Source organism: Lactuca sativa, chromosome 9, assembly GCF_002870075.4.
Source record: "Lactuca sativa cultivar Salinas chromosome 9, Lsat_Salinas_v11, whole genome shotgun sequence".
NCBI classification, from domain to species: domain Eukaryota; kingdom Viridiplantae; phylum Streptophyta; class Magnoliopsida; order Asterales; family Asteraceae; genus Lactuca; species Lactuca sativa.
The window spans coordinates 195,552,194-195,568,684 of record NC_056631.2 but is presented as its reverse complement, the minus strand read 5'-3'; the positions used below and the strand labels follow the sequence as shown (position 1 = coordinate 195,568,684).

The window sequence follows — 16,491 nt, the reverse complement described above, 5'->3', positions numbered from 1 at the left end:
GGATCAGCTTCAGTTTGATCTATCATTCCCAAATTCTTTCTCCTTTCCACACCTTCAGGAGAAGTGTTCATAAATGCATGTGTTACTCCAGGATAAATATATACCTCATATGGCTTTCCAGATGCCTTCAGTTTTTCCTCCAAAGCTTTAGCAGTCTACAAAACAAAACCAAAAGCACAATATCAAAAAGGGTAATTTGGTCATTTACTGTATTTACTATTTAGCATTACACCACTTTTTTTTTTTTTACTTCTTTACTCTTCACACTCACTTCCTTTTCACTATGAACTATTTCGGTTATTTCTAGCTATTATCATTTCTATTCAAGATAAATTTCAAACAAAAGGGTAAAATGGTCATTTATTCATCATACCTGAACATCCGAAAATCCAACAATGTTGTCAAGTTCTCCAAAATGAGCTTGTACAGGTACTTTAATGTTGGTAGGATCTGCAAGTTCATTAGGAGGAACTCCATAAAATGCAACAGCAGCATCAACCTCAGGGACTAAAACAGAACTTGCAATAGCAAGAGCACCACCCATACAATATCCAGTCACACCAACCTACATCAAATCATCAATCACCACATTAAAATCAACTATAAACTACATTTACTATTTCTTGAAGTAATATCGATCAAAATACCAAAATCATTGTTGTATTTAAAGTATATAAACCTTCTTTGAGCCATTGGCCTTAAGCCAGTTAACTGAAGCTTGAATGTCCTTTACAGCACCTTGCCAATCAAGACCTTCCATTAAATGTTGTGCTTCTGCAGCATCAAGACCAACTTTTCCTCGGTATAAACTGAAATCATGGAAGTGGATTTGATTTATTGATTATGGATTAGAGAAGAAGATGGGAATTAAAAGATTATAATGACAAGTGTTTTGATGGTTTACTCGGGTATAAGTGTTTTGTATCCAGGGTCAAGTTTGGAAATTTTGAGGGCGTGGTTCTTGATTTCAAAATCAACTCCCCACCATTCCTGAAGAACAACGATTCCAGGTGCGTCTTCTTTTCCAACCACATATGCATCAAATGTCTGCAATGAAGAGATAGATATGTAACTTCAAGGTCAACGAATCGTACAAGAAAGGCAGAAGGAACGAACACTAGTATGAGAGTGATCTTGAATAAAGTAGCAAGCTCAAAAATATTGATCAACTCTATAGAATAACAATCTAATGGAGTTGCACGATTAGATCAAAGGATCATCATATGCATCAGACTAAGCATGCGCACGATTAGAACAAAGAAATCGTAGTATGATAATGATTAGGGCAAAGAAACCATCATATGTATCATAATTTGACAGCTCGAAATCGTGGACAAGCAATTTAAAAGTAATCACTCAATAGACAACTGCTAAACTTCTTATCCACAGAGAACAAAGGGCGTTTCAATGGATAATGGAAATACGAAAAGCTTACGGTGTCGTCTCTTTGAATCTGAATCTTCTTGATCTCGGAAGTAGCCATGGATCGAATCTGAAGGCGAGCAAATGAGGGAGTGAGAGTTCTGCTTACAGCTTTTGAGTTAAGGGTTTTTGAGAAGACTCGGGAATAATTGAGCAGTGCCATCGAGTTTGAACCTTTCTACTTCGATTCGATGGCTCAACAACTCGCTACTCACCGACCGATGACTTTATTTTTATTTTTTTAATAAGACCTCGACAAGATATGACTTTTGGGTTTTTATTCAACTGAACTGTGTCGTTTTAAGTATACTTGTTTTCTTTGAAAGTACAAACTAAAATTAATCATTTATTTTTTACAAAAATTGTAAAATTTCTCTATGTGGTTTGCATTTTTTCAAAAGTGAATCCAAAAACTTTTCAATTTGTGAATTTGGTTTTTATTGACAACATTTGTTCTGGATTTGGTTATTTGACTTAATAGCCATTTGTTTTGGTTGTTATCCCACCCAATGTGTATGTTACTTGATGTATATTTGTCTTTTCACCTGCCATTTCATGTATTAGCCAACTACACCATCCCATATGATCCCTAATTCAAAAAGCAATCTATTGTTTTCCCTTTCTATCTGTTTCTCATCACCGACATTCACCTCTTCAACATTGGCATCAGAAGCCCTAAGCACCGATTCAGATGGCATCCTCATGTAATATAAGGTATTACACTACAACTTTATGTTACTTTCATTAATGTTTATACACTAAAGATAGTAAAACATCAATTATATTACATTTATTCACAAAAGATTAAATCTTTTACACCAAAAGAACCTTAAACCTTTACCAAAATAACATCACAAGCTTAAACCTAACAAGAACATCAAAAGTTGCAATCTTGAGGCTTCACCCGTGTCGAACCCTGTCAAGATGTGTCATACGATCATTCAATCATTGTTCAATTACCTCCAATAGATTATTGACGGCCAAAAGGAGCTCTATATCTATAACTTGAGATCTGGAGATGTAAAGTTGTGCGATAAACCTATTGATGGAGTATGGGAAGCCTCTGAGCTACTCCAATATATTACCGTCCTCTCAAAGTTTGATTTTATCTCCTTGAACCTTATTAAAACTTTTTTTTTTTTTTTTTTATGTTTCTCATGTCCTTCCATATATCATACTCGATTTCAAGGATTAAATCTGATTGGAATCGAATGCTTGATGTCATTTCTTTGTTGTGGATTTGTCTTAGAGAACTAGGTTTTGTTTGTAACTTGGAAATATGATATACTTTTCCTATGTGTGGCTCTTTATATGGATAATCTAGGCTACTACCATTTAATTGGTATGACAAATGAAAAGATCCCTAATTTGTAACCAATGTCTTAACTAATTTCTTAGGTAGTAATTGTGAAACCGTGTATAAATCCTTGTAAATATTACATTTACCAGATAATAATCTCAAAAAATGGGTGAATTTGGCATTGTTGCTATGATATTGAGAAACCCATACTTTATTTTCAAGATAGTAATAAATGTGTAGAATTTTATTTGTGTTGTTTAGTAATCATGTAAACATGCATATATACTTCTATATGTTTTTTAGTAATCATATAAACAAAAGTGTATGTAAATTTGGGTTTATTAGAGCTAATTGCATATATATATATATATATATATATATATATATATATATATATATATATATATATTCATCTAATTGACTCACACCAGAAGAATACATGCAACATATTGCAACATTTTCTATCGAGCAGGTCAACTAATTTACAGAAATAAGGTTAGATTTTAATGTTGAAAAGTTATGTCTAAATTATCATGAAGAAAGTATGGTCAAACAGTTGGAAGCTACAGAGAAGAAACCTAAAATCAATGTAAGGACTAAGGCATTGTTCTATCTTCATGAGGAAAACAAGTCTTTTTTAAAGATAAGGATTTAATTGATGAAGTTATGGAAAGTACAGAGAAGCAGAGAACTCTGGACTTTTTGTGGCAAATTATAGGTCGGGCTAAAGATGGGTCAGGGTGTATATAGTTTGATGCTTGTTAAGTTTCTTTTGATATCATTTGATGTTTTTGTCATTTGTACTTGTTTGTTGTGTTTTAAAAGCAATGGTATTATATGTAATTTTCTTAGCTAGCTACATTATACTCTTTTGGTATTATATAAAGTAAAACATATGCATTTTGTGTGGTATTGGTGTTTATGTATTCTATTTGACAAATGGTGTGGAAGATATGTATGTATTGGTATGTACAGGAAATTGCAAATTTTGGTCATTGTAGTTTTCTAATTTTTTTTTTCCAACTAAGACGAAAAGGCAAGTGAAAATACAAATATACCCTCACATGAGGACCAAATCCACAATAAAAATTGTCATTAAAGATCAAATTCTCAAGCATGAAAGTTTTTGGACCCAATTCAAAGAAAGTCACAAACCACGTGAACCACTTTGCAATTTCTTTTTTATGATTAAAGATACTAATGGTATATTATAAAGTAGGTGTATACTCATTATTGTTAATTTTTTTTTATCAAATACATATTCTAAAATAATTGTATTATTTGAATTTTTATTATAATTAATAATATTTATATTAAATTATTGTCATTTTTATTTATATTATAAAATAAATACATATTAATATCATATTGTTTTATGACATATATTTACAACTCGTATATGAATTTTTTTTAGTAACAACTAACATATGGTTTGCATGTGAATAAACTAATGAATAATGACTTTTAAGGGTAATCAACTTTAGATTATATATATATATATATATATATATATATATATATATATATATATATATATATATATATATATATATATATATATATATATATATATATATATATATATATATATATAAAGCTTATTGTTGTGTTCGGTCTACGATTAAACTTCTTCAAATTATTCCAAAAAAAAAAATCAACTATTTGTCTCTTGATTATTTTGTCTTACCCTTGTACACCTTTATGTTTCAATATAATCAAATTGTTAAAAATTTCAATTTTTGGGACCTTGTCCATAAATCTTTTACTTAAATGTTTGTTCATTGATTAAATTGCTATTTAAAATTGTCAATACGAGGGTTGTTTCAGTTGGATGGAGATTTTGGATAGGTTGACAAGGTAACACAATAGAGTGAATACACCATCTTGTACACTATTAATTTGTCGACTACTACCATCGTTTTGGAAAATATTGGTTGACGTACTCAAATTGGAGTTGCAACATAGGAGACTACAAACCATAAATACCCAACCATGTACCCATAACTATGTCTCATATCTACGAGTTATATGTATAAAGTGGTGTTTAATGGGTTGAGAATGGTGGGGTACATGGTTATGTCATTGAGGAGTCACATAAGTTCATCATAATACACAACCACATAGAGGGTCGTCCATTTGGCCGTGTGTTTTCTCCGGTAATACATAATTTGGATTATGATAAGGGGAACTAGTTCTAACGTGAAACCATTGTTCCTTCATAGCATGAGATAATCCATTAAAGAATATGCATCCCCCCGTTATGGTCTTGGTTTGAAGGTTTGGGGGCTTATGCATTACAAGTAGCCGATGACATGGTTAGTTCTAATAAGTCAACTATTTTACCACAAAGTGGTTTCTTCAAAAGAGGAAGAGTTATGGATGGTTGTTATGATAGAATAGGTGGAATCTTTGCATAAGAACAAGACGTTGGAGCTTTGTTCACTTATGACTTACCTAAACTTAAGGGAATATAGGTCATGGGTAATAAAAAGACCGATTTAGCTAAAGCAAATGCAACTAGGTTCTAGGCACGACATAACATTTCTATACACACCATTTTAATATCAAGTAGTTCGAGAGGGTTACACATCACATAATTGAAATGATATCAACAACTTAACAAAAATAAAAAAAGAAACTCATTTTACAAACAATACACAAACCATTTGAGCATCAAATATACCAAATCATTGATTCCTAAGATGGTGTTTCTGTTTAGTATTACCTCAATTATGATTGAGCTCAAGCTCATAAATAACGGTTCATCCAGGCTTGGAAACGAGACCATGCCACGTCAGCTGTACCAGTTATGTTTTCGTCAATCATCCCTAAACTCTTTCTCCTTTTCTCACCTTCAGGAGAAGTGTTCATAAATGCATGTGACACTCCATGATATAAATGTACCTCATATTGCTTTCCCGATGCCTTTAGTTTTTCTTCTAGAGCTTTCGCAGTCTACAAAACAAGCCCAAAATTAACTATAATATCAAAAAGAAAATATAAATAATTGAGGACAAATTTGTAAAAAGTTGTATTTAGTAGAAATAAGTTTCATTTATGACTTTTTTTTTTCATATGATCATTTACAATTTCAATTTATATCATATCTACATAAAAACTTTATTATTATTATTATTCAGCATGAATTCTAGAAAGAATGATTGTCAAAATTTTCATATTAAGACTACTGATAGGATACAAAAAAAATAAAAAAAAGGTACTCCAAACAAACCCCCATACACCACTAGATGAAGGAAAAAACAACAACAAAGAAACAACCCCTAAGTGTTGTTTCTATTTGATTTAATGGTAAATGAACTTAATAGGGACATACATAAGGGCATTTTTTTTTATAAGCTTTTATATGAAAAACTAATGCTTTATTTTTTTTTCTTTCAAAGATATCAAAAAAATTTCAAATTTTTTTTTTCAAAATGCATCAAAATTTGTGGCTATGAAACAAAGTTTGATAACCATTAGATGTGAGACTGGTTCGATTTTTGAATAAAATTGAACCAAAATTTTTGGTTTTTGATTTTTGAAATACCAAACTATTGATATTTTTTCGGTTTCTTGTTTTCTTGTAAAGCTTTAGAGTTGTGGTGTTCTTGTAGCCATATATATTGTTAATAAAGTTTCATCATCATGCTTAAACTTCAATATATTTCATGAATATCTTTACAAAACTAGTATATCATACTTGCGTCTAAAACTCATTGGTGGTTAATAGGGTTTGTAAAAAAAAACACAAAATTGCAAGCGAAAAAGGTCTCATAATGACAAAAAAAAAAAAAAAAACAAAACAAAACAAAAAATAAACTATTTTAGAAATCAACATTTTTGTTTTTGTTTTTCGTAAAAACCAAAAAGTTTATGGTTAATGTGTTTTTTTATATAAAGAGCAGGAAAAAATAAAATACCAAAAAAATGATGTATTCTAAAAAAATAAAAAATTCAAAGTCAAAAACCGAAATTTTCGGCTCGGTTTTGGTTTTAGTAACAGATCCTTTCTCACATTTAGTGGTTAACGAAGTTTGTTCCATGGGTAGAAATTATATTGTATATTAAAAAAAAATGTTTTCATAAAAAAGATGTTTTTAAAAGTTTTTCTTGGTATGATTGTTTTTAAAAGAAATTTGAATGGTTCTAAAAGAAAAAAAATAAATAAAGTGAGGGCTTTTCTAAAAGAAAAATAAAATAAAATAGCGGATTTTCAATAAAAGCTTGATATTGTAGGGGTTTTTTCTAAATATTCCCCTTTCTTTTAGACTTAAATATATAAGTAGGTCTTAATAAGTTACGCGAGTGAAGGGAACATAATCCATTTACACATCCTTTTAACCTTTTTATCCTTCAACATCACTTCATTATTACTATGAGGTATGTGGGTTGTTCGTCGCTATTGTCATTTGTATTTTATATTAGTTCTAAACACAACGTAATTCGGTCATTTACCATCATTCATACTACTTGTTACGTTTTTACTTCCTTGCTCTTTCACTCTCACATGTTTTTTACTACGAACTATGTGCCTTCTTTTTAGCTATTCTCATATTTATTCATCATAAAATTGATATAAAAGGTACCTTTTTGTCCGAAAATCCAGCAATATTGTCAAGTTCACCGAAATGAGCTTGTACAGGTGCTTTGATTTTAGCAGGATCTGCAAAGTGAAGAGGAGGAACTCCATAAAATGATACAGCAGTAACAACATCAGCGACACAAACGGAACTTGCAATAGCAAGAGCACCACCCATGCCAAATCCAGTCACACCAACCTAGATGAAATCATCAATTAATCACGACATTAAAATCAACTAAAAACTACATTTGCTATTTCATGCATTAATATCGAGTAAAATACTATAGCTATTGGTGTATTTAGAAACCTTCCGTGAGCCATTGCACTTGAGCCAGTTAACCGAAGCTTGGATGTCCTTTAACGCACATGGCCAATCAAGACAATCCATCAAATGTTTTGCTTCTACAGCATCATGACCAAATTTTCCGTGGTATAAACTGAAATCATGGAAGGGTATCATTCATTAATTATAAAAACGGAGATCAGAGTTGAATTAGTTAAGTTTATGATGAGATGTTATGTACTACAAGCCTAGAAGTAAGGTTTGATAGTTTACTCGGGTATAAGTACTTTGTAGCCAGATTCAATTTTAGAAATTCTGAGTGCATGGCTCTTGATCTCAAAATCAACTCCCCACCACTCGTGAAGAACAACGATTCCAGGTGCGTCTTCTTTGCCAACCAAATATGCATCAAATATCTGCAATGAATAGATGTGTAGCTTCAAGGTTAACAAATCATCTTTCTCAAAATCGATGTTTACACAAAGCAAAACATCGAATTTCTCTCCATTTCAGCTTTCTCCTGACATTTCCTTTTTTTTTTTCCTAACTATAATAAACAAAAACGAATACATATACAAATGTATAAACGCCAAAAGAAAACTACTGAATTTCTAATCAACATGGAACAAAGGGCATTTCAGTAGGTAAAGGAAATATGAAAAACTCACAATATCGTCCCTGTGAATACGAATCTTCTTGAACTCGGAAGTAGCCATGGATGGAAGGCGAGCAAAAGAGTGAGTGAGAGTTCTGGTTTGGAGTAGAGGAATTTTAAATATTGAAGGGTACTCCTAAATGCACGAGTAATTTGTGTTTTGTGTAAAACTATAAACGTGTAATCAATTTAACTTGTCAAGCCCCTGCCAATTATTCTATCTTTGTAGGGCCGTAACGAGAAAATTGATAACATACCAAAATAAGAATTGACTATAAATTTTGTTTCTTAATTGATTCATCCAGAGGCAGATTTTAAGGTACAAAATCCAGTTTAAGTTGATGAAGTCATAAAGGTTCTGACATTTTGGTAGTGTAACCGAGGCAAATTTTAAAGACGGAAATCCAATTTATGTGGGGGAGAATTATAACATCTATTTTCTGGACTGATCAACTAAAGACTTCTGGAGTTTGAGATTAAGGTTTCGGGAAAACTGAGGCCGCGACACGGGTTGAAAGGTATCGCGATGTAGACACGTCATTCAAATTGCAGCGCAGTTAAGAAGTGTATGCCGATGCGGTGGCGCTTCAAAACCCTAGGTCTAGGGCCTTGGGCCCTATTTAAGGAACTTGATGTGAGGGTTTGCTCATTTTCCTCTAGCCTCCACCTTTAGAAAGCCCTAACCTTGAAACCCTAGCCTCTTTAATCCCTCTTTGTTGTTCTTGAGGTATCTTGGTGGAACTTGAGGAAGACGCAAGTGATTGGTGTTGTCAAGAAGCTAGATCCATAAGCATTTAACCTTCTAATTATAATATGCATCTTTGTAATTTCTCAAGTTCAAGCTTTATGCATCCTTCTTTGTAGATCTAGATTTTTATGTTTGGTCCCTTTATTGATGTTTAGTTGGAGTTTGGAAAACTCCAGATCCAAAGGTTGCATCTTGATTACTTTGAACCCATGGTGGTAGAGAGAAGAGATTTTTTTATCTTGCTATTTGGTTCATGCATAAAGATTGTAGCATTTGTCCCCATTCATAACCTACATTGAGTATTGTGTGTTTTGAGGCATGCAAATAGATAAAGTTGGAAACATTATCCATCAAGTCGATATTTTGATATTATCCAGAGAGTTAGAACCTTAATCTCAAAGGGTTAAGCGCTTAACGAACTTGGATTCTACTAGAGCTAGCACGACACGACCAAGGAGGGTATGTGATGTGGTGTCGTGTTTGGATCGCGACTGTTTTATCTGATAGTGACCGCGATACGGCTATGGAGCTAGTTATGACGCGAAGGATGTTGACCATTGACCATAGATGTTAAATGTGACTTGAGCATTTGGAGCATTCTCATGGAGCATTTGAGTTCAATGGAGCATTTAGAACTCAATAGAGCACTTGAGGTTCATGGAGCATGTGACAAAGAAACGGATCATCTAAGAAGGGAATGGATTAGCAGGCAAAAGAACAGATCAAGTGACAAAGGAATGGATCTTCTAAACGGGGCTAAGGAGCAACTTAGAGCAACTTGGACTAACATGGAGCAACATTGTAACATCCAGAAAATTCATGAAAAAATTAAACTTTTAAAACAACCCATAAATCCTCATTGTTCACAAAATAGTTTCAAAACATTTCAATATCAGAGTTTGCCCAAAATCATAAAAACAAAACACGAGGAGGTGCACAATCACGCCTTCACCTTCCCGCGATCCTCTGATGTACGTGAAACATAATCCAAAACTGTAAGCCCAAATCTTAGTGAGTTCCCCCAAAATACCAAAACACATACAAATATCACACAAACTAAAAACAGTGTACTATGGGTTCGATCAACCATCGCGTTGGAATATCCCAGGCCCTACAACCATCTAGTTGGAATGTCAACATACTTTGGGTCCAGTTAACCATCAGGTTGGAATACCCTAGACCCCTCAACCATCGGGTTAAAATGCCAACATACTATGTCACAACTGTAAATTTTGAGCCATGTAATCTATGCATTCAACCTAATGAGAATCAAAAACTTCAATCAAATACAAGATACAAGTACTATAAATAGTCATCAAACAATTGGAGACCCTAGAAGTTCTTATTAAGTCTATTTTGGACTAGAACTTCCTTATTGGATCCAAATGGACCAATAAGCTTCCAATTAGACTATCATGGGCTTAGAACCCTAATTGGACTCTAAGTGGACCCATATTTACTTATTCCAACATTTTAGGTCATGAATGGAATGGATTAAGAGCCTTGATACATGAATAACCTAAAACTAGTTCAAGAAAAACATAAAAATCCTACTACACTCCTTTAGACTTAAAACACACCCTAATTAACACTAATATTGGGCTTAGGAGCAAAAAGCCCAAAAACCTTTTTTTTTCCCCACCATTCTCGGCCCAAGGCCCAAATACAAGGGAGGTTGACTTTGGTTGCCACCTCACTATTATCTAGTCGACTTCTAGGCATATCACATACCTCCATGCATGTATCACTTCAAAGTCACTTCCTTTCTCTCTTCTCTTCTTGTTTGGCCGAGAGCAACACCACACACACCAAAAATATCTCAACTTTCTCTCTAGAACACACAAGAACTCTCCTTCCTCCCCTCTCCAAAAATCTCAAAATTTAGGGACTTTCCAAGAGGATTTTGCAAGTAAATCATCATCTAAGGTAAGATTATGCATAGATCTATGGTTTAAATTCTTTTGTTATCAAAATCCTTCCCTAATCTATACAAAAATCGTGATCTTACACCCTAGAATCATCTCAAAACTCAAGATCTTCATCCAAGGGAGCCAAGGCCAAAAATCACTTCATTTCTTTCATCTTTTCTTCCAAAAACCGAGTCAACACCCCAAGGTGAGATTCATACCCCTATTTTCTGTTTTCATAAGTTTTGTGGGGGGGGAATACAAGTGAAAGTGTAGATCTATATGTGTTTGTATGCCTTGTATGATTTCCATGCTTATATGTATGCCTTTATGTGTTTTTATGTTGGATCTAGCCTCAAAACCCATCAAAACCGAGATATATCTTGTGTTAAATGATTTTAACTTCAAATATATTTCTAAACACTAAGTGCTTCAAGAAAAATGGCTAAGTGGTTTAGTAATAATTATCTTTGGGTTAAAAACACAAATTTTGGGCCTAAAATGTGAAAAATGCAAAAATAAGGGCCCAAATTGACATTTCACAGATTCTGATGGATGAGGTGTGCCAAAACAGTTTCTATAAATAAATTTCTGGAAATATACTCATTTAGGGGATTAAAAACATAAATTCCAAGCTTAATGGGCTAAAAATGAAAATTTCGGCCCAATAAGGCCCATTATGCGAATTTTTCTGTTTTGGAGGGCCAAAACTGTAACTTTCTGTAAAACAGTGGACTATAAGTGTTCCAAATCCTTTTCAAAGGTTTAAAATGCTTTTTAAATTTAAAAAGGACCAAAGTTGCAAAAATTTTCCAATTTGGGCCAAAATTGTCAAAATTGCGAAAAGATGGGCTAAAACCGAGAAAAACTGCATTTTCAGGGACTTAAACTGTTTTCTTTGAAAAATATGCTGGAAAATATTAATTTCAATAATTTTTGGTGTTAAAATGTCAAGAAAAATAGTTTAAGGACCAAACCGGGAAATATTTAAATAAAAGGGTTGAAAAGGTAAATTTTACAAATAATGAGGGGCTGAAAACAGAAGTGTTTCAAGACTGATTCAATATGTACAATTTGATCAAATAATGACACCTCGAGTATCAACGAAATACAACTCATCACAATACCAAAAGTCGTTGATAAACGAATTGGCTCGGTCTCGCGCCAATGGAAATCTACAACTACTAACTCTTCAATACATACAAATAACGTTTGGTAATACATATACATGCGAGTGTGCACAGACGTCTACGCACCATCTTTGGGCCCCACAAGTGTAAAATCTTGTTCGTTGAGCCTAGCTAGCCCAATGACCTGATCTTAAGGCCCGAAGACATTTTTTTTACGAAGTGTTGGATTTTACCGATCCGACACGACGTAAATGGACTTTCAATGGCTTGTATACTACTGGTCCCCAAGGGTCCTTTGGTATTGCTAGTAAAGTCTGCATTTCATGCGAGGCGGGTCGGGGACCCCTCGTACATTTTATCCCCAACCGGCTAATGGAGTTACTGGGGTCTTCGTGACCTCTTTCTCTTCGGATGTGGGACTACACCTTGTCCGGGCGATTGGATAACGTGATTAGTACTGACGACGCCTTCGGGAATCGTTGGTATATCTATAAACTGGGCGTTTGTGTAATGCGGGTTTGTAGTAAATAATCATTGCTCGAGAACCTTCCAACGTCGCCTGGGACTGACACTACTATTTTCATAATGGTTTCAACGCAACTCAATGGATTCTGTCACAACTAGCATTTTTAGCTAGGAAATTCTATCCTCATATAAACATCATCCATTGTAAAAGCATGTACTCTAAGTGAATACAATACTCTATCCTCGTTTAAGATACACCTCATATGTTCAACTAAGGGTGGGAAACCTTAGCAATCCCGGTCCAAGTTCCTTACGAACTAAAATTCTCTTATTGGGTCTAGAAGCCCTAAGTGGGCTCTAAATAGACCACATTCACAAAACTTTAGCATTTGGGCCATGTGGACCTAAAATGATCCATCTTATCTCTAATGAGCCTTGTTGGGCCATAAAGGATTTCATTTGCCCCAATGGGCCGAAAATTTATTTTTAGGCTTCATAAATTCGAATATGGGCCCAAGATGATTCCTTTCCTCTCTCCTTAGCCCAAATAGGCCCATGTTAATAAAAAAAAAAAAAAGGAAGAAAAGAGATAAGAATGGTGAAGGAAATAAAAACAAAAATTGGAAATTATGGGAAAATTTGTGAGGATGCCACCTACTTATTGCATGGTGGATATCCATGCAATGTCACCTCACTTCTCTTCTCTCTCTCTCTCTTCTAAATCTCGGCCTAAGGCCATTTTCCCTCACCAAAAATCATTCATGCTTCCTTTCACTCTCAAAAACCCCAAGAACTCTCCCATTTCCTCCTTAAACCCGTGAGTGGGTGTGTGTGCACAAGAAAGTTCATCAAACTCACATACTAGAAACATCATAGTTTTGAGGATCCTCTCAAGAAGCAAGCTAGGCCGAAATCTCTCACTTTCTTCATCAAAAACCGAAACCTTCAAACAAGGTGAGATTCATACCCCTATTTTCTGTTTTTATGAGTTTTTGTGGGGGGGAATACAAGTGAAAGTGTAGATCTATATGTATTTGTATGCCTTGTATGATTTCCATGCTTATATGTATGCTTTTATGTGTTTTTATGTTGGATCTAGCCTTAAAACCCATCAAAACCGAGATATATCTTGTGTTAAATGATTTTAGCTTCAAATATATTTCTAAACACAAAGTGCTTCAAGAAAAATGGCTAAGTGGTTTAGTAATAATTTTCTTTGGGTTAAAAACACAAATTTTGGGCCTAAAATGTGAAAAATGCAAAAATAAGGGCCCAAATTGACATTTCACAGATTCTGATGGATGAAGTGTGCCAAAACAGTTTCTATAAATAAATTTCTGGAAATATACTCATTTAGGGGATTAAAAACATAAATTCCAAGCTTAATGGGCTAAAAATGAAAATTTCGGCCCAATAAGGCCCATTATGCGAATTTTTCTGTTTTGGAGGGCCAAAACTGTAACTTTCTGAAAAACAGTGGACTATAAGTGTTCCAAATCCTTTTCAAAGGTTTAAAATGCTTTTTAAATTTAAAAAGGACCAAAGTTGCAAAAATTTTCCATTTTGGGCCAAAATTGTCAAAATTGCGAAAAGATGGGCTAAAACCGAGAAAAACTGCATTTTCAGGGACTTAAACTGTTTTCTTTGAAAAATATGCTGGAAAATATTAATTTCAATAATTTTTGGTGTTAAAATGTCAAGAAAAATAGTTTAAGGACCAAACCGGGAAATATTTAAATAAAAGGGTTGAAAATGTAAATTTTACAAATAATGAGAGGCTGAAAACAGAAATATTTCAAGGCTGATTCAATGTGTACAATTTGATCAAATAATGACACCTCGACTATCAACGAAATACAACTCATTACAATACCAAAAGTCGTTGTTAAACGAATTGGCTCGGTCTCGAGCCAATGGAAATCTACAACTACTAACTCTTTGATACATACAAATAACGATTGGTAATACATATACATGCGAGTGTGCACAGACGTCTACGCACCATCTTTGGGCCCCACAAGTGTAAAATCTTGTTCGTTGAGCCTAGCTAGCCCAATGACCTGATCTTAAGGCCCGAAGACATTTTTTTTACGGAGTGTTGGGTTCTACCAATCCGACACGACGTAACCGGACTTTCAATGGCTGTAGACTACTGGTCCCCAAGGGTCCTTTAGTGTCGCCAGTGGAGTCTGCCTTTTTGCGAGGCGGGTCTGGGACCCCTCGTACATTTTATCCCCAACCGGCTAATGGAGTTACCGGGGTCTTCGTGACTTCTTTCTCTTCGGATGTGGGACTACACCTTGTCCGGGCGATTGGATAACGTGATTAGTACTGACGACGCCTTCGGGAATCGTTGGTATATCTATAAACTGGGCGTTTGTGTAATGCGGGTTTGTAGTAAATAATCATTGCTCGAGAACCTTCCAACGTCGCCTGGGACTGACACTACTATTTTCGTAATGGTTTCAACGCAACTCAATGGATTCCAAAAGAACTAGGGGAACATCGGGTTTCCCTAGGGTTTTTATTACATACAGATTTGAAACGCATACATCTTCAACGAACATTTTTTTTTTACAAGTATAGAAACAAACAAGCATACCTATGGATCTTCACAAACGTTTTCCAAAGCCTTTCTTTTCAGAAAATATCGGATTTTCTGGTAGTTTTTCAAACAATACAAACATTGGATTTCAAACATTACTTATGAACTCACCAACATTTCATATGTTGACGTTTTTCAAAATACTTGTATTCTCAGGTAACAGATAAAGTGAAGGATGAATTGTACTCTATGACGTTTTGCTGTCGTTTAACTAGTATCGAACAATCACTTTCGAGAATGTAATGTTTTGAGGCAATGTAATGAATGTAAACTCTACTGGTTGTACAATATTAATGCATGGTGACGAATGTTGTTATGTTTCATATATATTCAATGTTATGGTATTCAATTGAGTCACGACAGCCCCCGGACATTTCCGCCGTCTGGTTCGGGGGTGTGACAGGTTGGTATCAGAGCTTTGTTTATAGTGAACTAGCATGTCTAGCCACACATTGATATGCAACTATAAACCAAAAAGAGGGACTAACATAACTCTGAACAAAACAAAGTAAATAAAACACCCTTGCTTGCATTAGGAATAGGAACCTAACACCGAACCAAACAATATAATGCTAGTATCTCGTTTAATTCAGGACTGTTCTTAGTTGTATCAAGGAGCGGATGTAGCCTGATCAACTACATTCCCTCCAAGGTACAACCATCACATGTCGTGAAGAGATCGTGATAACTAGGAACCTAAAATCATACCCCTTAATCTCCAAGAAGGGAACCCCAACTGAATCTATGCAATAGTCGTAGAGTTATAGGAGTAATTGGTATGCTATTTGTTTCTAGTATTCATAGCCCATCGTGCAATACGCTATAGACGAGTATCATTAGCCAGGAAACCCTATCACCCTAGTCAAGGAATAGTCGGGTGGCTCGACCCAGAGGAAGAACCCCAGGAGAGACACGAAGTAGAACTCGCAGGTGAACCCGCTGAGTCAATAGTGGACCTCGAAGAGGAAGAGCCGGAGGGCAGTGACGATGACGACACGGATGTAGAATCCAATGACATCAATCCTCCATGTAAATCCAGGGCACCGACTTATAGTGTGGGCCCCGGTGACCCCATGCCCCCTCGGGCACCCGATATTTGGGGATAAAGTCACCAGTAAGGAATACTACCACACCACGGTAAGAGCTGAGGTCTCTTTAATTTTAGCCACAGAGGACCAGCTGACCAGGCCCTCCCAGTCGTGGTGCGACGCACTCAAGGTATCGATAACCAAGCTCAGGACACCCCAAATCGAACGAAACAAATGTGAGTTGCTATTAAGAGAGATGAGAGGCAAACACGGGAAGTGAATGGAGACTCTCGAGCGAGACAGTTAGTTTGGGAGGTACGCCTACGAGATACCGAGCAACAAGTAGCTCGTCTCCGAGGTGCATCC

General features: G+C 34.9%; 2 protein-coding genes across 2 annotated transcripts in view; both read right to left on the bottom strand.

Annotated features, from left to right (window-relative positions):
* The window catches only part of LOC111905662 (uncharacterized), a 1,856-nt gene extending 232 nt beyond the window's left edge, over nt 1-1,624 (bottom strand). Inside the window, exons 1-5 of the mRNA XM_023901356.3 lie at nt 1,436-1,624; nt 905-1,047; nt 680-809; nt 374-565; nt 1-155 (exon numbers count right to left, since the gene is read on the bottom strand). The exon at nt 1-155 is cut by the window's left edge and continues 232 nt beyond it. Of these exons, the coding sequence (XP_023757124.1) occupies nt 1-155; nt 374-565; nt 680-809; nt 905-1,047; nt 1,436-1,585 (770 nt within the window). The 5' untranslated portion in view covers nt 1,586-1,624. The remainder of the gene's footprint in view (nt 156-373; nt 566-679; nt 810-904; nt 1,048-1,435) is intronic.
* A 3,620-nt stretch (nt 1,625-5,244) lies between these two features.
* LOC111905663 (uncharacterized) lies at nt 5,245-8,402 on the bottom strand. Its single transcript, XM_023901357.3, has 5 exons — nt 8,256-8,402; nt 7,861-8,003; nt 7,612-7,741; nt 7,309-7,500; nt 5,245-5,677 (listed from the first exon to the last, which is right to left on the bottom strand). Exons 1-5 carry the CDS (start codon nt 8,301-8,303, stop codon nt 5,471-5,473), a joined length of 720 nt encoding a protein of 239 aa, XP_023757125.1. The 5' UTR covers nt 8,304-8,402; the 3' UTR covers nt 5,245-5,470.
* Nucleotides 8,403-16,491: the final 8,089 nt, after the last annotated feature.